Source organism: Oncorhynchus mykiss, chromosome 19 (assembly GCF_013265735.2).
Source record: "Oncorhynchus mykiss isolate Arlee chromosome 19, USDA_OmykA_1.1, whole genome shotgun sequence".
Classification (NCBI taxonomy): Eukaryota; Metazoa; Chordata; class Actinopteri; order Salmoniformes; family Salmonidae; genus Oncorhynchus; species Oncorhynchus mykiss.
In genome coordinates, this window is record NC_048583.1 from 15,288,423 (window position 1) to 15,312,257 (window position 23,835).

The following is a 23,835-nucleotide window of genomic DNA, read 5'->3' on the forward strand; positions in this document are numbered from 1 at the left end:
GCAGAGTCAATTTAGAATTTAATTTAAACAAAATAGCAATCACAAGTAGAATAACTTCACTATGGTAACACTACCTTTTATATAAATCTGGTAGCATCGCTTTGATAGAATACTTTGGAAAAGGTTCAACATTAGACGCATCTTCACTACTTCATGTCAAGTAAACATGAATTAAGATAATATAATTTCCTCATTATAAAACACCAGCATCAAACAATCACTTTACATCAGTGAAGCATTTTTACAGACACCATCACACCAACGATCACCATATCATCTACTCTGCCTCATCATACTCATTCTTTCCTCAGGTCACCTCATCCAGTTCCCTACTACATCCAAAACTAACATAATTAACTACAAACAAACGAACGAGTACTACATTACATGTCTATACATGGACCATGTGCATTTTCTGCTGGTGTATCCTGAGGTAGCTCCTCTCTGAGAACCTCTTCTCGCAGTGCGTACAGGCAAACGGCCTCTCTCCCGTGTGGACCTTCAGGTGCCTCTTCAGCTGGTGCTGGTGGGAGAACCTCTTCTCACACTGGGAGCAGCTGAAGGGTTTCTCCCCTGTGTGGACCCTCTGATGGCTCTTCAGGTGGCCAGCCCGGGCGAAACGCATATAACACTGTGTACAGTTGAATGGTTTCTCCCCTGTGTGAGTCCTCTGGTGGATCTCCACCTGTTTGGGAAAACTGAAGGCTTTCCCACAGAATGAACATGGGAAGCGCTTCTCTTTGGCGCTGCCAGATTTACAGATTACGTCTCTACTACTGTCATTTGTCAATGGGCTTGTGTAGCCATTTAGTGTTGAGTCACTGGCATTGTCTGAGGTCTGGTTTAACATTAGGAGAGTGTGAGGAGGATGAATGCCAGGGAGTGTCTGTGTTGTCGCAGGGTCCATGTTCCAGTTGATAGATCCTATAGAAGGCAGGCTGAAGGCAGCACCTGTTAGGGGGTTAACCTGAGGTGCCATCAGTCTCTCTGAATCACCACTATAGGAACAGGACGGAGCATCGCCAGCAGAGTCTGTGTCTGTTCTCTCCAACCGCATACGGACACCTCCCCGACCCTGCAGACCAAATCTACGCCTCGCCCTGGTCTCAGCCAGTCTGTTGTCATGGAGACTAAGTTTGGTTGTTGTTTTGTGTTCGACTGTCAGTTTCTGGTTGTGGTTAACGTTCCCCCGCTGAGAGTTGAGGATGCTGTCCCATCCACTGACCTCCATTATATCGCCTCTGGTCCTGGCCTGATCAGTGATGTTGTCTCTTTGGCCTTTGGCTGCACCGGTCTGGGTCTGGGAATCCAAGATGGTTGCCCAGTCTCCTCTGTTAGCCTCCAGCCAACCACCTGCTGGAAGAGGTTACAAAATAGACTTCACAAACATGGCAGAGAACATTCTACATATGGATTTTTATTGTCAATTACCTGAGCATTTTCATACATTGTGTTTTTTTGTATGTAAACAAATTTCATTATATGAATGAAGAAAATGAAGGAAAAATAATAGCCAGGTGCATCACTATTTCCATTGAAGATCTATTACTGTATGTAGACTATTATTTCTCACTTACCTTCCTCCCCCAGCTTTAGTCCACTCAGCAGATCAATACTCTCTGGTTCGTCTTCGATTGTCTCTTCTTTGACAATCAGCAGATCAGGCTTCCCATCCTCCATGTCTACTGACTGTAAGATATACAGAGTGAGAGGATGTTGGATCAAGAAATCTGAAATGAGCACCCTTCTATGGAGCATCTTCTGATTGGGCATTGAGGGATTGCTGTGAGTACTATGCAAACGTGTTAGTTGATTTGATTACTTGACCTTCTTTAATGAATGGTTTGATAATTCAAAGGCATGGTCTCACACTACCAGACAATATATCAAGACCTGAGTCTCAGAGTAGAAGTGGTGATCGAGGATCAGGTCCCGCACTTGTCTACATAGTCTTGTGATCTAAAATTACAAAACTGATCCTACTTCAGCACTCCTACTCTGAGAGGCTTAGTGGAATACGGCCCAAACTAATACCATTCAGACAGTAGTTCACAGTGGGCTCACCTCAGTGAGACTGTGTGTGGTCCTGTGCTGCTCAGCTGGTTCCTCTGTGGGTTCAAGAGGAGGTGTAGTCTTGTTGTCCTCCATGACCATGGTCCCCTCTGGGTTCCATAGACCCTCATCATACCCCTCCTCCTTCACCAGCAGCACCTCTGGACCCTCCTCCTCCTGGGAGAGACGGGTGATTCAGATTACACAGACGTACACTCCCCTCAGGTACGTACACACACAGATAATAAACATACTTTCAACATGGAGTGTTTACCCATTCCAACGACATTTGAGTCCTATACTGTAGTTACAGAATTACTTCATTGTTGTTAAACCCATCATGATGGACATACAGTGGTGCAAAAAAGTATTTAGTCAGCCACCAATTGTGCAAGTTCTCCCACTTAAAAAGATGAGGCCTGTAATATTCATCATAGGTACACTTCAACTATGACAGACAAAATTAGAAAAAAAAATCCAGAAAATCACATTGTAGGATTTTTAATGAATTTATTTGCAAATTATGATGGAAAATAAGTATTTGGTCAATAACAAAAGTTTCTCAATACTTTTGTTATATACCCTTTGTTGGCAATGACAGAGGTCAAACATTTTCTGTAAGTCTTCACAAGGTTTTCACACACTGTTGCTGGTATTTTGGCCCATTCCTCCATGTAGATCTCCTCTAGAGCAGTGATGTTTTGGGGCTGTTGCTGGGCAACACGGACTTTCAACTCCCTCCAAAGATTTTCTATGGGGTTGAGATCTGGAGACTGGCTAGGCCACTCCAGGACCTTGAAATGCTTCTTAGGAAGCCACTCCTTCGTTGCCTGGGCGGTGTGTTTGGGTTTATTGTCATGCTGAAAGACCCAGCCACGTTTCATCTTCAATGCCCTTGCTGATGGAAGGAGGTTTTCGCTCAAAATCTCACGATATATGGCCCCATTCATTCTTTACACGTATCAGGTCCCTTTGCAGAAAAACAGCCCCAAAGCATGATGTTTCCACCCTCATGCTTCACAGTAGGTATGGTGTTCTTTGGATGCAACTCAGCATTCTTTGTCCTCCAAACACGACGTGTTGAGTTTTTACCAAAAAAGTTATATTTTGGTTTCATCTGATCATACGACATTCTCCCAATCTTCTTCTGAATCATCCAAATGCTCTCTAGCAAACTTCAGACGGGCCTGGACATGTACTGGCTTAAGCAGGGGGACACGTCTGGCACTGCAGGATGTGTTACTGATGGTAGGCTTTGTTACTTTGGTCCCAGCTCTCTGCAGGTCATTCACTAGGTTCACCCGTGTGGTTCTGGGATTTTTGCTCACCGTTCTTGTGATCATTTTGACCCCACGGGGTGAGATCTTGCGTGGAGCCCCAGATCGAGGGAGATTATCAATGTTCTTGTAGGTCTTCAATTTCCTAATAATTGCTCCCACAGTTGATTTCTTCAAACCAAGTTGCTTACCTATTGCAGATTCAGTCTTCCCAGCCTGGTGCAGGTCTACAATTTTGTTTCTGGTGTCCTTTGACAGCTCTTTGTTCTTGGCCATAGTGGAGTTTGGAGTGTGACTGTGAGGTTGTGGACAGGTGTCTTTTATACTGATAACAAGTTCAAACAGGTGCCATTAATACAGATAACGAGTGGAGGACAGAGGAGACTCTTAAAGAAGTTACAGGTCTGTGAGAGCCAGAAATCTTGCTTGTTTGTAGGGCACTAAATACTTATTTTCCACCATAATTTGCAAATAAATTCATAAAAAATCCTATACAATGTGATTTTCTGGATTTCTCCCCCTCATTTTGTCTGTCATAGTTGAAGTGTACCTATGATTAAAATTGCAGGCCTCTCATATTTTTAAGTGGGAGAACTTGCACAATTGGTGGCTGACTAAATACTTTTTTGCCCCACTGTAAATATGAGGTTGTGGGTAAATATGAGTCAGCTATTAGGTCAAGTCAACATCATACAAACCTGACTAAACTATATTGACGTGTTCGTTAGTATGTGTGTACACTACACAGTGCATTTGGAAAGTATCCAGATTCCTTGACTTTTTCCACATTTTGTTACGTTAGTTTTATTCTCAAATGTATTCAATTGTTTTTTCCCTTCAATCTCCACACAATACCCCATAATGACAAAGCAAAACGAGGTTTAGACATTTTTGCAAATGTATAAACAAATGTTTTACATAAGTTTTCAGACCCTTTACTCAGTACTTTGTTGAAGCACCTTTTGCAGCAATTACAGCCTTGCGTCTTCTTGGGTATGACGCTACAAGCTTAGCGCACCTATACTTGGGGAGTTTCTTCTCTGCAGATCCTCTCAAGCTCTGTCAGGTTAGATGGGGAGCATCCCTGCACGGTTATTTTCAGGTCTCTCCAGAGATGTTCGATCGGCTTCAAGTCCGGGCTCTGGCTGGGCCACTCAAGGATATTCAGAGACTTGTCCCGAAGCCACTCCTGCGTTGTCTTGGCTGTGTGCTTAGGGTCATTGTCCTGTTGGAAGGTGAACCTTCGCCTCAGTCCGAGGTCCTGAGCGGTCTGGAACAGGTTTTCATCAAGGATCTCTGTGCTCCGTTCATCTTTCCCTCGATCCTGAATAGTCTCCCAGTCCCGGCTGCTGAAAAACATCCCCAAGGCATGATGCTGCCACCAACATGCTTCACCGTAGGGATGGTGCCAGGTTTCCTCCAGATGTGACTCTTGGTTTCATCAGACCAGAGAATCTGGTTTCTCATGGTCTCAGAGTTAAACCCTACCTCTTAAATGAATCCTACCCCCCACCTAAAAATAAATACCAACAGACAAGTCCTCAACTGGCAGCTTCATTAAAAAGTATCCGCAAAACACCAGTCTCAACGTCAACAATGAAGAGGTGACACCGTGTTGCTGGCCTTCTAGGCAGAGTTGCAAAGAAAAAGCCATATCTCAGACTGGCCAATACAAATAAAAGATGGGCAAAAGAACACAGACACTGGACAGAGGAACTCTGCCTAGAAGGCCAGCACCGGGGCCTCCCACTCTTTCTATTCTGGTTAGAGCCAGTTTGCACTGTTCTGTGAAGGGAGTAGAGACACTTTGCACTGTTCTGTGAAGGGAGTAGTACACAGCGTTGTACGAGATCTTCAGTTTCTTGGCAATTTATCGCATGGAATAGCCTTCATTTCTCAGAACAAGAATAGACTGATGAGTTTCATCAGAAAGTAATTTGTTTCTGGCCATTTTGAGCCTGTAATCAAACCCATAAATACTGATGCTCCAGATAATCAACTAGTCTAAAGAAGGCCAGTTTTATTGCTTCTTTAAATCAGAACAACAGTTTTCAGCTGTGCTAACATAATTGCAAAAGGGTTTTCTAATGATCAATTAGCTTTTTAAAATTATAAACTTGGATTAGCTAACACAATGTGCCATTGGAACACATGGCTGCTGTAGATATTTCCAGCTACAATAGTAATTTACAACATTAACAATGTCTACACTGTATTTCTGATCAATTGGATGTTATTTCAACGGACAAAAAAATGTGCTTTTCTTTCAAAAACAAGGGCATTTCTGGGTAACCCCAAACTTTTGAACGGTAGTGTATCTCATCAGCCACCTGGTGGAAGGGACTTTGTGGATCTGAGGCTCTTTTCCCTGTTGCCTCCATCATCCTCCACATCCCACCAACATCAGCCGCCTCAGAGCGCAACTGGTCCTTGTTTGGGAACACACACACCAAAGCACATAACAGGCTGACCAATTGAAAAATTGGTGGCCATCCGGGCAAATTTGAGGCTTTTTGAGCCTGACAACGAGCCATCCTCAACAAGGTTGGAAAGTGACAGTGAAGATGAGGCCTCAGAGTCTGAAGTTCAGGAGGTGGACATTGAGGAGGTTTAGGCAGAAGACATGAAAGCCTGAGAGGAAGACAACCAAAGCTTTAGTTTCTAGACTATCATTTTATGTTAAAAGTTTTTGGGAGATGCGATGGATCATTGGGGATCATTAAATATTACCTTTCTTTTGTTGTTCTGTGAAATCATCACATGTGAAGAGTCAACTCACTTAAAGTTCAATTCGTATCTAAATTGTTTTTATTTCTATTGGAAGGATTTAATAATTTGCAATTATGTCTACTTATCATAAGGTAAAAAGATTATGTTTGTCTCCATATGATATGGTAAATATATCCAATGCAAAAAAACAGCTACACTTAAATGGTGTTAATGTAAATTTGCATATATTTCCGTCAATTCCCATATATTTCTGTTAATTCCCAACAGGAATGTTTCCACCTCTGAATATTCCCCAAAATGTGCCACCCTAGCCAGGATCAAGGCAAAGATGACCAGAGCAGTACAGAGAGATCGAAACCCTGCTCCAGAGCGCTCAGGATCTCCGACTGTGGCAAAAGTTCACCTTCCAACAGGGCAACAACCCTACGCACAAAGCCAATACTATGCAGGAGTGGCTTTGGGACAAGGGTTTGAAAAGTTATGTAAATGTGATATTTCAGTTTAGTATTTTTTATAAATTAGCAAACATTTCTAAAAACCTGTTTTGTATTGTGTGTAGCTTGATGTGGGAAAAACCTATTTAATCAATTTTAGAATAAGGCTGTAACCTAACAATGTGGAAAAAGTCAAGGGGTTTGAATACTTTCCGAATGCACTGTATATAGGATACATATGGTGCATAGGAAGTAACGACAAGAGAATCATTGAAGATGCACATGGGGTAATAATGGAGATTTTAAGTGTGTTTGGGACTAGTACTAAGTGAATGTGGATGTGAAAGTTGTGTGATTGTAAAATATGACATTAAGCTGATTGAAATGTGGATAATAAGCTGATAGAAAATTGGATAATAAGAGATTGAAATGTAGCTATAACGTACTGAGTCTGGGGACTAGCTCCAGTGTGACTTTGGAGTGAATGTGAGCCGAGTTTTCCAGTTCTGTGTTAGAGTTGTTCAATCTAGGGCTTCCATCCACCACCGCCCATCGTAGTCTGGGACTACAAGTGTATAGGAAGTAGTGGCAAGAGAACCATTGAAGATACATATGGTGCATAGGATGTAACAATAGAAAAGTCTAAGTGGTCTGAGAACCACTGATAATAGCACAAGGTCTTATTGTAGGAATTTATAATCGATGAAGATGCACGTGTTGTGAATGTGAATACCTAAGTATAGTTATATAAGGAAAATAATGAATACCCCAACCAGTTTTGTGTGAGCTGAATTTTCAGATCTATAACGTTATCTAGGGGTTCGGTCCACCACTGCCCATCGATCTACAGTTAGTGAACACTGACAGGAGATGCCAATAAAATATTTGAGAGGGTAACAGCCCCCGGACACTGATTTCCTCGATATGAAAGATATGCGTACCTCTCGGGCTGCTGTGGTGTGGACATGAAAAACTAAAGATTTATAACTTTATATAGGGGTTCTGTATGGAGATAGAGTATTATTCCCGAATATGCTTTTAAATAGAACACTAGAGGGAATATGCAAACCCTTGTATGAATAGAACACTGGTGTAGAGGAGGAATTTGTGATGTAACACAAATGTATAATGGGTTACCAGAGATCTGACGAAGTAACAATAGAAAAAAATATATATACAACTTGTACAACTTTCACTCTAGTGGTAGCATGAAACGGAGTCTACAACCCACACAAGGGGCTCAGGTAGTGCAGCTCATCCAGGATGGAACGTCAATGCGAGCTGTGGCAAGAAGGTTTGCTTTGTCTGTCAGCATGGAGGCGCTACCAGGAGACAGGCCAGTACATCAGGAGACGTGGAGGAGGCCGTAGGGGGGCAACAACCCAGCAACAGGACCGCTACCTCCGCCTTTGTGCAAGGAGGAGCAGGAGGAGCACTGCCAGAGCCCTGCAAAATGACCTCCAGCAGGCCAAAAATGTGTTTGTGTCTGCTCAAACGGTCAGAAACAGACTCCATGAGGGTGGTATGAGGGCCCGACGTCCACAGGTGGGGTTGTGCTTACAGCCCAACACCGTGCAGGACGTTTGGCATTTGCCAGAGAACACCAAGAGTGGCAAATTCGCAAAGCAGGTTTACACTGAGCACATGTGACAGAGTCTGGAGACGCTGTGGAGAACGTTCTGCTGCCTGCAACATCTTCCAGCATGACCGGTTTGGCGGTGGGTCAGTCATGGTGTGGGGTGGCATTTCTTTGGGGGGCCGCACAGCCCTCCATGTGCTCGCCAGAGGTAGCCTGACTGCCATTAGGTACCGGGATGAGATCCTCAGATCCCTTGTGAGACCATATGCTGGTGCGGTTGACCCTGGGTTCTTCCTAATGCAAGACAATGCTAGACCTCATGTGGCTGGAGTGTGTCAGCAGTTCCTGCAAGAGGAAGGCATTGATGCTATGGACTGGCCCGCCTGTTCCCCAGACCTGAATCCAATTGAGCACATCATGTCTCGAGGAGATCCCTCAGGAGACCATCCGCCACCTCATCAGGAGCATGCCCAGGCATTGTAGGGAGGTCATACAGGCACGTGGATGCCACACACACACTACTGAGCCTCATTTTGACTTGTTTTAAGGACATTACATCAAAGTTGGATCAGCCTGTAGTGGGGTTTTCCACTTTAATTTTGAGTGTCACTCCAAATCCAGACCTCCGTGGGTTGATAAATTTGATTTCCATTGATAATTTTTGTGTGATTTTGTTGTCAGCACATTCAACTATGTAAAGAAAAAAATATTTAATAAGAATATTTCATTAATTCAGATCTAGGATGTGTTATTTTAGTGTTCCCTTTATTTTTTTGAGCAGTGTACTTCTCTTTAATGCAACCGCTGTCAGATTACAAAAAAATTACGGAAAAAGCAAACCATGCAATAATCTGAGCACGGCGCTCAGAGACCAACACAACCCAAAAAGATATCTGCCATGTTGGAGTCAACAGAAGTCAGAATTAGCATAATAAATATTCACTTACCTTTGATGATCTTCATCAGAATGCATTCCCAGGAATCCCAGTTCCACAATAAATGTTTGATTTGTTCCATAAAGTCCATAATTTATGTCCAAATAACTCCTTTTGGTTCGCGCGTTCAGTACACAATCTAAACTCACGACATGCAGGCAGGTCCAGGAAAAAGTTCAGACAAAAAGTCATATTACAGTTTGTGGAAACATGTCAAACGAAGTATAAAATCAATCTTTAGGATGTTTTTAACATAAATCTTCAATAATGTTCCAACCGGAAAATTCCTTTGTCTGTAGAAAAGCAATGGAACGCGAGGTGAACATGAACGCGAATCACGAGCCCATGGCACTCTGCCAGACACCTGGCTCAATCCCCTCTCATTCCCCGCTCTTTCACAGTAGAAGCCTCAAACAAGGTTCTAAAGACTGTTGACATCTAGTGGAAGCCTTATGAAGTGCAAAATGACCCCATAGACACTGTATATTCGATAGGCCAAGAGTTGAAAAACTACAAACCTCAGATTTCCCACTTCCTGGTTGGATTTTTCTCAGGTTTTTGACTGTCATATGAGTTATGTTATACTCACATACATCATTCAAACAGTTTTAGAAACTTCCGAGTGTTTTCTATCAAAATCTACTAATAATATGCATATATTAGCAACTGGGACTGTAGTAGGCAGTTTACTCTGGGCATGCTTTTCATCTAAACCTGAAAATGCTGCCCCCTAGCCCAAATAGGTTAATATGGACAGAGCATGAGACAGTGCCAGCCCAGTTAATACATATTGATCCCGCCAAAGCATTACATATGAATCTTTAAATAGACATTTAATAAGTGTGAAGGAACAAAGTGAATGGTAAGTGGCTTTCAGATAGCACTCTAATAATGCAATATCTTAGTAATTTGAAGAAGTAAATGTTTCAATACAAGGTCACATTATGAACAGAGGGAGGCCGATATCTAGTGTTTGCAGAGGGAGGCCGATATCTAGTGTTTGGGTTAGAGATAAGCTTCCTGTGGAACAGCTAGCCGCCAGTACTCACTGAAAATAAACCTGTCTGTAAGGGACACAGTGGGAAAATCTGGGAATAATTGAAATGACACGTTTATGACAATTTCCAATTATTATTCTATAGTTTGGGTAGCACCAGTGATTTAAGTAAGAAGCTAATATCCTTTAAAACAGCCTGTTTCCATTACGTGGAACTGTGCCCAGAATTGAAGTAGATCCAAGTAAATGTTTTTAGTCACGAATATTGAGCTGATAAGTCAGCACCAACTTTTTGAAGGTCCTAGTAAATTTGTTAAACAACAGGTTCCTTATTTTGACTATTTTATGTCCTAGGGACAGTTTGTACAGAACTGTATGTCAACGCAACAGGTCAAAATGACAATGGTTACAAGAGACAGGCTCTGAGATTTTTAACTTTAGAAGAGGCCTATTCAGCTTGACTGCTAGCTAAGGCCTGGCCATTTTGTTTGTTTTTACCCTACAAGTTTTACCACACACAAGCCAGCACCCACACAACCCACTTGTTAATGAATATTTGTTAGTGGTTTGTACTCTGATTTATTGTGTGGGGTCTTTTTATTTTTGTTTTAGTGGTTTTTCACAGGTTAGAAATTATGCAACTTAAAGGGTACACAAATAAAACATTTTGGAAGTTAAACTTTTCAGAGTTCTGGTTGCACACTTAAATTATCTTGATATGAAATGTACTGAAAAACTAAACCTGGTACACAGAATGTTTGAAATATCTTTATCTTTAAATAATGTCTGAGGTACAGGGGAAACAAACACTCACTTAATGGGGTTGAATGACCTCTGACCTAACTTTCTGGTGAAGCCTGATCACCCTCACTAGAAAGACTGGAGACATTGGGTGACATTTAAATGTACTATGGAAACAATAATAATTAAGAGGAAGTTTTATAATTTATCATCAACAGTCCTGTGTATGATTCAGAACACGAGAAGGAGAGAGAGTGTGCTGCCCCTGAATGAGGGACATCTTTCTCTAGTCTATTTTTAATTAAGTTAAGATGGAGTCAAAGGGAAAAGGCAGTGTTGGTTTTTTTGGGCGCATGAATCACGATGTGAGTCGTGTCCAAAGGGGGAATTACCAGTCCCCTGTGGCCCTTTGGTAAATATGCAAATAGATTTTCTTCACATGCCTGCTTGTAAAAGGAAAAAATGTGTTGGTAATGGTTGACAGTTACTCAAATGGATTGAAGTTTTCCCCACATCAAGTGATATGTATATTGCTGTTGTTTTTGTTTTCTTTGTTTTTTGTCTTGCTTCAATAACAGATTTCACCAGATTGGGTCTGCTGGATGGTCGGGATTTCTGCCTAAGGATTAGCCCTCAACTCTCTGACCCTGTAACTCTGTAGTGAGATCGCCAAGATAAGGGAGTATAAACCAATTTGGGGGGAAAAAAGTAAAACTGAGTTATTTTCTTTGACATTTGACACTCAATTCGTATTTGGTAGCATTGCCTTTAAATTGCTTAACTTGGGTCAAACGTTTTGGGTAGCCTTCCACAATACGTTGGGTGAATTGTGGCCCATTCCTCCTGACAGAGCTGGTGTAACTGAGTCAGGTTTGTCGGCCTCCTTGCTCACACACACTTTTTCAGTTCTGCCCACACATTTTCTATAGGATTGAAGTCAGGGCTTTGTGAGGGCCACTCCAATACCTTGACTTTGTTGTCCTTAAGCCATTTTGCCACAACTTTGGAAGTATACTTGGGGTCATTGTCCATTTGGAAGATCCATTTGTGACCCAGCTTTAACTTCCTGACTGATGTCTTGAGATGTTGCTTCAATATATCCACATAATATTCCTTCCTCATAATGCCATCTATTTTGTGAAGTGCGCAAGTCCCTCCTGCAGCAAAGCACCCCCACAACATGATGCTGCTACCCCCGTGCTTCACGGTTGGGATGGTGTTCTTCAGCTTGCAAGCATCCCCCTTTTTCCTCCAAACATATTGATGGTCATTATGGCCAAACAGTTCTATTTTTGTTTTATCAGACCAAAGGACATTTCTACAAAAAGTACGATCTTTGTCCCTATGTTCAGTTGCAAACCGTAGTCTGGCTTTTTTATGGTGGTTTTGGAGCAGTGGCTTCTTCCTTGCTGAGTGGCCATTCAGGCTATGTCGATATAGGACTTGTTTTACTGTGGATATAGATACTTTTGTACCTGTTTCCTCCAGCATCTTCACATGGTCCTTTGCTGCTGTTCTGGGATTGATTAGCACTTTTCGCACCAAATTACATTCATCTCTAGGAGACAGAACGCGTCTCCTTCCTGAGCGGTATGACGGCTGCGTGGTCCCATGGCGTTTATACTTGCGTACTATTGCTTGTACAGATGAACGTGGTACCTTCAGGCGTTTAGAAATTGCTCCCAAGGATGAACCAGAATTGTGGAGGTTTACAATTTATTTTCGAGGTCTTGGCTGATTTATTTTGATTTTCCCATGATGTCAAACAAATAGGCACTGAGTTTGAAGGTAGGCCTTGAAATACATCCACAGGTACACCTCCAATTGACTCAAATTATGTCAATTAGTCTATTAGACGCTTCTAAAGCATGACATCATTTTCTGAAATGTTACACGCCGTTTAAAGGCACAGTCAACTTAGTGTATGTAAATATCTGACCCACTGGAATTATGATACAGTGAATTAAAAGTGAAATAATCCGTCTGTAAACAATTGTTGGAAAAATTACTTGTGTCATGCACAAAGTAGATGTCCTAACCGACTTGCCAAAACTATAGTTTGCTAACAAGAAATGTGTGAAGTTTTAATGACTCCAACCTAAGTGTAAATAAACTTCCGACTTCAACTGTATGAAGCAAAGGTTAAGTTAAAACATTCTACTGCAATGGTTTTAAAAGTACAACCCAGAAAGATGGGTTTGAAATGATGACGTGTCTGGTTTAATGTGTTGATTTCCCTTACTTTATTATAAATATGATATAGAAGCTAAAATCTAATGCTTATCTTAAAATGTAACGATTATTGTCCCACAAGTGATAATGTGATAGACATTTTAAGTGTGTGCTTTTCTAATAACCAATTTCTTGGTTCAAGCAAGTGACTGGTTGAACGAATCCTCACTATCAGTATCTGAATTTGGCAGTACCCCCAGAACCTTGTTTAGAGAAAGGGATCTCTCAGTTTCAAGGTTTCAGTTTAGAGAGAAGAAGTCTCATGAGGTATTGGTCTGTCACATGCATGAAAATAAACAATGATTAATTTAAGATTGACTTTGAGTCTCCCTGTGTAAAAGTTTCTACGACGGTGTCACTGTCTGTCACCTCAAATCTTTCTCTCGATCTGTGTGCACCTACGTTGTAAACTTTCATTCATAGGCTAGGTTGTAGCAACCTCATGATGGGTATAGAGTAACACGTTGTAGCCTAAACCTATCGATGTTACATTGAACTGGGTGAATGGAATATGAATGACAGTCATCCAATATGCTGTAATATAAATAAGGCCATGCTCGTAAAAAAATATAATTGACCTCCCTCATCTTAAACGACATTGACTGCCACTGGTATTCATAGCATTCTTACAGCTTGCTACAGCATTGTGACCTGCAGTAGCGCAGAGGTCTAAGCAGTGTGCTTTGGCTCCGAGCCTCATGAGTTCTCGCCCAGTGCTGGGTGATCTAGTGGCAAGCCTGAGCCTACATTAGGCCCACAAGTGAATTGCATTTATTTCAATGTTTTCAAGAAGTAAAACAAATAGTCTGATAATTGACTATCCAGAGAAAAGTGTCTCAGCTCATCAAAATCATCTTGGGATAGGCTCAAACATCTTGACAGCTTTACAAAATGAACTATTAAGTCCACACAATACACACTTTCAATCCACACCAAAGACAATAACTAAATTGACAAATTATACACAGCCTAGCTATAAAACGTAGGCGAGCCTCCACACTGGAGGAAAATGTATCATTCTACAGTAGGTTCTACATGTCAATCAACTGATTGCCCAAATCAGCTCATCAACTCAGCCAGGGACACAAAATGCAGCCTATTATCTGTTTTCACACCTTTCATAATATGACAATGGATAGGCTAAAAGCCTATTTATGCTCGATCTGAAAATGTGGTCGGAGGCTCCGTATGGAAGGTGTGACGCAATTGCGGCGCCTACGGAAGCATGCAGAGGCCAAATTGAGCTCTGTACCGCATCGCCTTGCGCCTCCCAAATTTTGTAACAATGCAGAGGGCTCCGTATATCTCCGCATTGACATGATTGGCTGATGGTAGGTGGGCGGCGGAAGGTCCTGTATAAACACAAACTCACTTCCTTGACAAGTTCCTTCATAACAGCTCTGCTCCGCGAAGCACAAAAAGTATGAATTCCCTGACTTCTGCAGAGGCCGTATCACCATAAATGCTACACGGCCAATGCGGATTGACCATGCAGCGCCTTTTACGGGTAGCCTACAGAATTTAGACGATTGGAATATAATCAAATTGCATATTGTAACCAGTGTCTGTCCTCGGTCCAACAGTTGAATAAAAAAATTATAAATTTCCTTTACTACCCAGTGTTAAAACTAACAAATTCCTAGGTGTTTTTATTGACAAAAAAATAAACTGGGCAAATCCCACTTCATTTGTCTGCAATAAAATTGCGAGAGATATTGGTGTCATCAGATGAATTCAACATCTCATCTCAAGTAAAATAATATTAAATCTGTAATACACCTTAATGCATCCTTATGTTGCAATATAGTCTAGGCCCCTCAAACTCAACTCTGGAGCCAGTTGTGCTGTATTTCTTTCTCCATTGTTCCCCTCTACTCACGTACAGATTTAGACCTGGAACAACAGGTGGGTGCAATTAATTATCAGGTAGAACAGAAAATCAGCAGGCTCTGGACCTCGTAGGGTAAGAGTTGAATAGCCCTGGTCTAGGCCAATACTTACAAAAGTAACCTTAACATATTAAGTCTCCGAAAATATTTTGTGATGCCTGCAACTCATTTCAGACCGTCGTGCCAGTTTCTCTCCACCTTTCCATTGCTTTCAAGTTCTTAATATTCATGACATCAATCAACTTAAAATCTGTATGCATTTCAATTTTAAAAAAATGTACTCCCCGTTTCTTTTCAACGAAAAAAAATACGTACTCCCTGTTTCTTTTCAATCACTATTCACATTTAATACTCAGGTCCACCACTACTCCACAAGAACTGGCCCAAACTAGGCCATTTTTTTATCTCCTACAGAGGTCCATTTTTTAGAACAGTCTTCCGGAACACCTAAAGCACTTATTTTTAGGCTTATATACAGTGCCTTGCGAAAGTATTCGGCCCCCTTGAACTTTGCAACCTTTTGCCACATTTCAGGCTTCAAACATAAAGATATAAAACTGTATTTTTTTTGTGAAGAATCAACAACAAGTGTGACACAATCATGAAGTGGAACGACATTTATTGGATATTTCAAACTTTTTTAACAAATCAAAAACTGAAAAATTGGGCGTGCAAAATTATTCAGCCCCCTTAAGTTAATACTTTGTAGCGCCACCTTTTGCTGCGATTACAGCTGTAAGTCGCTTGGGGTATGTCTCTATCAGTTTTGCACATCGAGAGACTGAAATTTTTTCCCATTCCTCCTTGCAAAACAGCTCGAGCTCAGTGAGGTTGGATGGAGAGCATTTGTGAACAGCAGTTTTCAGTTCTTTCCACAGATTCTCGATTGGATTCAGGTCTGGACTTTGACTTGGCCATTCTAACACCTGGATATGTTTATTTTTGAACCATTCCATTGTAGATTTTGCTTTATGTTTTGGATCATTGTCTTGTTGGAAGACAAATCTCCGTCCCAGTCTCAGGTCTTTTGCAGACTCCATCAGGTTTTCTTCCAGAATGGTCCTGTATTTGGCTCCATCCATCTTCCCATCAATTTTAACCATCTTCCCTGTCCCTGCTGAAGAAAAGCAGGCCCAAACCATGATGCTGCCACCACCATGTTTGACAGTGGGGATGGTGTGTTCAGCTGTGTTGCTTTTACGCCAAACATAACGTTTTGCATTGTTGCCAAAAAGTTCAATTTTGGTTTCATCTGACCAGAGCACCTTCTTCCACATGTTTGGTGTGTCTCCCAGATGGCTTGTGGCAAACTTTAAACAACACTTTTTATGGATATCTTTAAGAAATGGCCTTCTTCTTGCCACTCTTCCATAAAGGCCAGATTTGTGGAATATACGACTGATTGTTGTCCTATGGACAGAGTCTCCCACCTCAGCTGTAGATCTCTGCAGTTCATCCAGAGTGATCATGGGCCTCTTGGCTGCATCTCTGATCAGTCTTCTCCTTGTATGAGCTGAAAGTTTAGAGGGACGGCCAGGTCTTGGTAGATTTGCAGTGGTCTGATACTCCTTCCATTTCAATATTATCGCTTGCACAGTGCTCCTTGGGATGTTTAAAGCTTGGGAAATCTTTTTGTATCCAAATCCGGCTTTAAACTTTTTCACAACAGTATCTCGGACCTGCCTGGTGTGTTCCTTGTTCTTCATGATGCTCTCTGCGCTTTTAACGGACCTCTGAGACTATCACAGTGCAGGTGCATTTATACGGAGACTTGATTACACACAGGTGGATTGTATTTATCATCATTAGTCATTTAGGTCAACATTGGATAATTCAGAGATCCTCACTGAACTTCTGGAAAGAGTTTGCTGCACTGAAAGTAAAGGGGCTGAATAATTTTGCACGCCCAATTTTTCAGTTTTTGATTTGTTAAAAAAGTTTGAAATATCCAATAAATGTCGTTCCACTTCATGATTGTGTCCCACTTGTTGTTGATTCTTCACAAAAAAATACAGTTTTATATCTTTATGTTTGAAGCCTGAAATGTGGCAAAAGGTCGCAAAGTTCAAGGGGGCCGAATACTTTCGCAAGGCACTGTATATCACACAATATCTAGATGCAATATTTTACCCACAAATATTCAACACTGAAATCTGTTTCTATCATTATTCTAAATGCATCTGTGGATCTTTTCTGCTGATAACACTGAAAATGAATCTATGTTTTTAATGCTGGGTTTGATCTAAACGCCAGACGCTATAGAGTGGAATGGTTATTTTCTATGTTACATAGTGGAATGGTGTTTCTGCTGGTGTATGCTGAGGTTGCTCTTCTCTGAGAACCTTTTCTTGCAGTGCGTACAGGCAAATGGCCTCTCTCCAGTGTGGACCTTCAGGTGCATCCTCAGCTGGTCCTGGCGGGAGAACCTCTTTTCACAATGGGGGCAGCTGTAGGGTTTCTCCCCTGTGTGGACCCTCTGGTGCCTCTTCAGGTGACAAGCCTGGGAAAAGCACATATGACACTGGGTACAGCTGAAGGGTTTCTCCCCTGTGTGGACCCTCTGGTGGATCGCCACCTTCTGGGGGCAGCGGAAGCCTTTGTTACAGAACATGCAGAGGAACCGTTTCTCTTTACTATTGCCTGATATTGCTCCCCCTCCACGAGCCATGGCCCTTTGGTCATTTGAGTTCAACACCTGATCGAAAACGACGCAGCCGTGTGAATCGGAAGGTGCCATCGACATGGACACTGGGTCACGATCCCTGAATGCGTGTAAAGGGGAGTGGGTGACAACATTTATATTTGTGTCTAAGCTTTCTCTGTAATCTAAGAAATCTCTGCCCTGTGAGTGTCCGTCTCCTAGGTGACTATCTGCATTCCATGTGGGAAGAGCGTCGCCCTCCACTTTTACCTCGTCTACCACTACAACCTCCCGTTTCTTATCTAGGCACCCTTCAGAGTATACACTACTACTGTACTGGTTACAGTCCCCTCTAAACAGATGAGTCTGTGTCTCTAAACTCAAGGATATGTTGCCAGGGTCCATCTCTGTAGCGTAAGAACAAGACAGGTCATCAACACCAGTGTCTAAAGCGTCACCATCTCCACAGGAAAGAACCGTTCTCTGGCTCTGGTGAAATACCGGTAAGTACTCTGAGCTGGAAGCAGGAGGACAGCCCAGTGGCCCCAGCGTCTCGGAGTCTGATCTGTGGTCAGATTCTGTGGGTAAGAGCCTGTGTGTTACAGTTAAAGTCTTGGTGTCTGTCTCTGACTTGAGGACGTTGTTCGGCGTTCCACTGACCTCCGTGATGCTGTGTCGTGTCCTGGGCTGGGGCGAGGCGGCAGGGTCCTCCCTGGATACAGGGGGCGCTCCAGTCAATCCAGTCTGGATGTCTCTTCTGTGTCTTGTGTCAGTTCTTTCAGTTCTCTCTTGCTTGACCCCAGGACCTGAAACCTCTGTATCTGCAGACTGACACAAAAAGAGTGGAGGTTACTGGTACATGAGTGGAATTGGATAACAATGTTGTAGGGAAGTCTCACAAGCTCCCCTATTGCAGATAAATACAGATGTACAGTACCAGTCAAAAGTTTGGACACGCCTACTCATTCAAGGGTTTTTCTTTATTTTTACTATTTTATACATTGTAGAATAATAGTGAAGACACCAAAACTATGAAATAACACATATGGAATCATGTAGTAACCAAAAAGTGTTAAATTAAAATATATTTTATATTTGAGAGTCTTCAAAGTAGCCTTGATGACAGCTTTGCACAAGCTTGGCATTCTCTCAACCAGCTTCATGAGGTAGTCACCTAGAATACATTTCAATTAACATGTGTTCCTTGTTAAAAGTTAATTTGTGGAATTTCTTTCCTTAATGCGTTTGAGCCAATCAGTTGTGTTGTGACAAGGTAGGGGGTATACAGAAGATAGACCTTTTTGGTAGAAGACCAAGTCCATATTATGGCAAGAACAGCTCAAATAAGCAGAGAAACGACAGTCCATCATTACTTTAAGATATGAAGGTCAGTCAATGCGGAACATTTAAAGAGCTTTTAAAGTTTCTTTCAAGTGCAGTTGCAAAAACCATCCAGCGCTATGATGAAATTGGCTTTCATGAGGACCGCCACAGAATAGGAAGACAGAGTTACCTTTGCTGCAGAGGATAAGTTCATTAGTTACCAGCTTCAGAAATTGGAGCCCAAATAAATGCTTCACAAGTAACAGACATCTCAACATCAACTGTTCAGAGGAGACTGCGTGAATTTGTATTTTTCCTTTATTTAACTAGGCATGTCAGTTAAGAACAAATTCTTATTTTCAATGACAGCCTAGGAACAGTGAGTAAACTGCCTTGTTCAGGGGCTGAACGACAGATTTTGTACCTTGTCAGCTTGCAACCTTCCGGTTACTAGTCCAACGCTCTAACCACTAGGCTACCTGCCGCCCCATGAATCAGGCCTTCATGGTCGAATTGCTGCAAAGAAACCACAATTAAAGGACACCAACAAGAAGAAGAGACTTGCTTGGGCCAAGAAACACAGGAAATGGACATTAGACTGGTGGAAATCTGTCCTTTGGTCTGATGAGTCCAAATTTTAGATTTTTGGTTCCAACTGCCGTATCTTTGTGAGACGCAGAGTAGGTGAACGGATGATCACCGCATGTGTGGTTCCCACCGTGAAGCATGGAGGAGGTGTGATGTTTGGGGGTGCTTTGCTGATGACACTCAGTGATTTATTTAGAATTCAAGGCACACTTAACCAGCATGGCTACCACAGCATTCTGCAGCGAATTGCCATCCCATCTGGTTTGCGTTTAGTGGGACAATGACCCAACACACCTCCAGGCTGAGTAAGGGCTATTTGAACAAGAAGGAGAGAGATTGAGTGCTGCATCAGACGACCTGGCCTCCACAATCACCTGACCTCAACCCAATTGAGATGGTATGGGATGAGTTGGACCGCAGAGTAAAGGAAAAGCATCCAACAAGTGTTCAGCATATGTGGGAACTCCTTCAAAACTGTTGGAAAAGCATTCCAGCTGAAGCTGGTTGAGAAAATGCCAAGCGTGTGCAAAGCTGTCATCAAGGCAAAGGTTGGCTAGTTTGAAGAATCTCAAATATAAAATATATTTTGATTTGTTTAACACTTTTTTGGTTACTATACGATTCCATATGTGTTATTTTATAGTTTGATTATTCTACAATGTATAAAATAGTAAAAATAAAGAAAAACCCTTGAATGAGTAGGTGTGTCCAAACTTTTGACTGGTACTGTACATGTAAACAAATAAATAGTTTGATGGGAGCCTTTCTGAAATAAACCTGCCACATTTGATGTTTTCATTTAATTTTACCTTTATTTAACTAGGCAAGTCAGTTAAGAACAAATTCTTATTTTCAATGACGGCCTAGGAACAGTGGGTAAACTGCCTGTTCAGGGGCAGAACGACATATTTGTCAGCTCGGGGGTTTGAACTTGCAACCTTCCAGTTACTAGTCCATCACTCTAACCACTAGGCTACCCTGTACTGTATGTAATACTATTACACAAACCTCTATCACGATAACATGCTGGGTTGAGGTTCCACTCCCCTCAACAGTGATTGGTTGGTCATCTCTCCATGTATTGTGTCCTGTTGGCTTCACAAAGCTCCTGTGGCCTCCAGTGAGATGTCCTTCACCGGAGATTAATTGGGGGAAAAAAGGTGGTTCGATAAGCTAATGTCAATGCTCAATGGTATATTGTACACTATTGACAATATCTAGAATTGGCAAGGATATAAGGTAACACCTCATAACTTATTGATATACTATTTATAGGTTGATTGCATGAAACATAATCATCATATTGTTTTCATTGAGTAAATAGGAAATGCAGTAAATCAAGAATCTGGTATGAATATGATAGTGTCTTTGCACTAGATAAGTAATCATAGGAATTATTGCATACTATTCAAAAACTGACCATCACCCAATTCTGGGTAACACATGTAAAAAAACATGTGCAAGACAGGCACAAAGCTATATATGAACCGCGACAAACTGCGCAGCCTCGGCCTTCCGGGAAATATTGTGTCTTTGTTCAAGACAGCTAAGTAAGTAATCAGGGGAAGTATTGCAAACTATCCAAAAACTGACAAAGACAAAATTCTGGGTAATACATCTGAACACATACGCAGACGGGAACGGGGCGACAGGCAAAATGTGTGCAAAATGTACCTCTGGGCATTCCTCTGTATCGGTCGAGGATCTTGACACTACTGGGACGACTGGCGAGGACGCGCTCTCGCATTGTCCTCTCTGCGCGCTCCCGTGTCACCTTCTGTTCCAATAGCTGTAATTTCCTCCGCAATGTCCTGTTTTCTTTCTGGCTTTGAGTTATTTCCAAACGAAACACTGCATAATCGTCGTCTACGAGTTTACATATGTCTGCCACGGCTGTATTCGCTAGCACCTCCATAATGGAGGCTATTTGAGAATGAAAAGCCATACAGTTAGCCATTGTTAGCAGCTAGCTAGCGTTACCTAGATACAATCTATCAAACAAATCCTGTCTGCAATGCGAATTAAACACTACCTTTGGTAAGTATATGATGCTGTGCCGTTAAATGAGTCATATTTTGAGTTCCAGGGTGTTCATAAACGTCTAAATGACAATAAAAACGCTAATGTGGAAATTGTTCTTCGTCACTGTTCACTTCCGTTTTCTTCAGTTTCACAGTTTCTAATACCATAGAGGAAGAGACAGGCCCAACTCGGCAGAAAGTCTGTCTCCTTCCAGCACGTGGCGTTTTTTCGTTGTTTCGCCAATCAAGCAAGGAGTGGTTAGATATGGTCAATGAGAGTCGAATTTGGTCAACAAAAAATGTTATGACTATGTGTGTTTATTTGATCGAATATAAGTTTCGTAATGTTTAAGTTGTTACGAATGTACTGATATAAGTAGGACACGTGACGTCCCGGCAATTCGGAGAAAAACCACTTTATATAAAATCAAATTGTATGGGTCACATACACATGGTTAGCAGATGTTATTGTGAGTGTAGCTAAATGATTGTGCTTCTAGTTCCGACAGTGCAGCAATGTCTAACAAGTAATATCTAACAATTCCACAACAAATACCTAATACACACGAATCTAAGTAAAGGAAATTATTTTTATGTTTAAATTTAACATCTAGGTAAGACAGTTAAGAACAAATTCTTATTTACAATGACGGCCTACCAAAAAGCCTCATGCGGGGACGGGGGCTGGGATAACATTCTTATTATAAAATGCAAATAGGACAAAGCACACATGACAAAAGAGACAACACTACATAAAGAGAGACCTAAGACAACAACATAGCAAGGCAGCAACACAACATGACAACAACATGGTACAAACATTATTGGCCACAAACAACAGCACAAAGGGCAAGAAGGTAGAGACAACGATACATCACACAAAGCATCCACAACTGTCGGTAGGAGTGTCCATGAAGAGATGGAGATAAAACTGTCCAGTTTATATGGATGAGCAATGTCAGAGCGGCATGGGCTAAGATGCAATAGATAGAATACAGTATAAACATATGAGATGAGTAATACACGATATGTCCATATTATTACAATGGATTATTAAAGTGACTAGTGTTCCATTTATTAAAGTGGCCAATGATTTCAAGTCTTATGTATCCAGCAGCCTCTCTGTGTTAGTGATGGCTGTTTAACAGTCTGATGGTCTTGAGATAGAAGCTGTTTTTCAGTCTCTTGGTCTCAGCTTTGATGCACCTGTACTGACCTCGTCTTCTGAATGGTAGTGGGGTGAACAGGCAGGGGCTCGGGTGGTTGTTATCCTTGATCTTTTTGGCCTTCCTGTGACATCGGGTGCTGTAGGTGTCTTGGAGGGCAGGTAGTTTGCCCCGGTGATGCGTTGTGCAGACCCCCCCCCCCACCCCCACCCTCTGGAGAGCCCTGCGGTTGTGGGCGGTGCAGTTGCTGTACCAGGCAGTGATACAGCCAGACAGGATGTTCTCAATTGTGCATCTGTAAAAGTTTGTGAGGGTTTTAGGTGACAAGCCAAATTTCGTTGAAGAGGCGGTGTTGCACCTTCTTCGCCACACTGTCTGTGTGGGTGGACCATTTCAGTTTGTAAGTGATATGTACGCAGAGGAACTTTCCACCTTCTCCACTACTGTCCCGTCGATGTGGATAGGGGGGTGCTTCCTCTGCTGTTTCCTGAAGTCCACGATCATCTTCTTTGTTTTCTTGACGTTAAGTGAGAGGTTGTTTTCTTGACACCACACTCCAAGAGCCCTCACCTCCTCCCTGTAGGCTGTCTTGTCGTTGTTGGTAATCAAGCCTACTACTGTTGTGTCATCTGCAAACTTGATGATTGAGTTGGAGGCGTGCATGACCACGCAGTCATGGGTGAACAGGGAGTACAGGAGGGGGCTGAGCATGCACCCTTGTGGGGCCCCAGTGTTGAGGATCAGCGAAGTGGAGATATTTTTTCCTATCTTCACCACCTTTGGGCGGCCTGTCAGGAAGTCCAGGACCCAATTGCACAGGGCGGGGTTGAGACCCAGGGCCTTAAGCTTAATGATGAGCTTGGAGGGTACTATGGTGTTGAATGCTGAGCTGTAGTCAATAAACAGCATTCTTACATAGGTATTCCTCTTGTCCAGATGGGATACGGCAGTGTTATGGAAATTGCATCGTCTGTGGACCAACTGGGGCGGTAAGCAAATTGAAGTGGATCTAGGGTGTCAGGTAAGGTAGAGGTGATATAATCCTTGACTAGTCTCTCAAAGCACTTCATGATGACAGAAGTGAGTAGTCATTTAGTTCAGTTACCTTTGCATTCTTGGGTACAGGAGCAATGGTGGCCATCTTTAAGCATGTGGGGACAGTAGACTGGGATAGGGAATGAAAATGTCGGTAAACACATGTCCGTAAACACACCAGCCAGTTGGTGCTCT

The 23,835-nt window shown here is 42.1% G+C and overlaps 1 protein-coding gene and 1 long non-coding RNA gene across 3 annotated transcripts in view; one reads left to right on the forward strand and one right to left on the reverse strand.

The window, feature by feature from the left end:
• On the reverse strand, window positions 1-21,418 carry LOC110498509 (zinc finger and SCAN domain-containing protein 21). 2 transcript variants are annotated; one of them, XM_021575169.2, is made up of 6 exons: window positions 21,093-21,418; window positions 20,427-20,548; window positions 18,168-18,335; window positions 2,065-2,229; window positions 1,578-1,689; window positions 1-1,353 (listed from the first exon to the last, which is right to left on the reverse strand). In XM_021575169.2, the coding sequence occupies exons 1-6, from the start codon at window positions 21,373-21,375 to the stop codon at window positions 392-394; spliced, it is 1,812 nt and encodes a 603-aa protein (XP_021430844.2). In that variant the 5' UTR covers window positions 21,376-21,418; the 3' UTR covers window positions 1-391. The 2 variants fall into 2 exon arrangements, 1 of the variants encoding a protein (XP_021430844.2); XR_005037581.1 differs by lacking the exons at window positions 1-1,353; window positions 1,578-1,689; window positions 2,065-2,229 and adding an exon at window positions 14,283-15,341 and having other exon boundaries at window positions 16,968-18,335.
• Window positions 21,174-23,835, forward strand: part of LOC110498547 — a 10,844-nt gene continuing 8,182 nt past the window's right edge. Inside the window, exon 1 of the long non-coding RNA XR_002469841.2 lies at window positions 21,174-21,455. This is a non-coding gene — a long non-coding RNA (uncharacterized LOC110498547). The remainder of the gene's footprint in view (window positions 21,456-23,835) is intronic.

Excerpts from the sequence above, each read along its gene's own strand:
- LOC110498509 (XM_021575169.2), bottom strand. The coding sequence starts at position 21,375 with ATGGCTAACTGTATGGCTTTTCATTCTCAAATAGCCTCCATTATGGAG. Across the intron at positions 18,336-20,426 it reads AGCATGTTATCGTGATAGAG|TCTGCAGATACAGAGGTTTC; the intron begins GTTTGTGTAATA and ends TTTTTGTGTCAG. Across the intron at positions 2,230-18,167 it reads CACGACACAGCATCACGGAG|GAGGAGGAGGGTCCAGAGGT; the intron begins GTCAGTGGAACG and ends CGTCTCTCCCAG.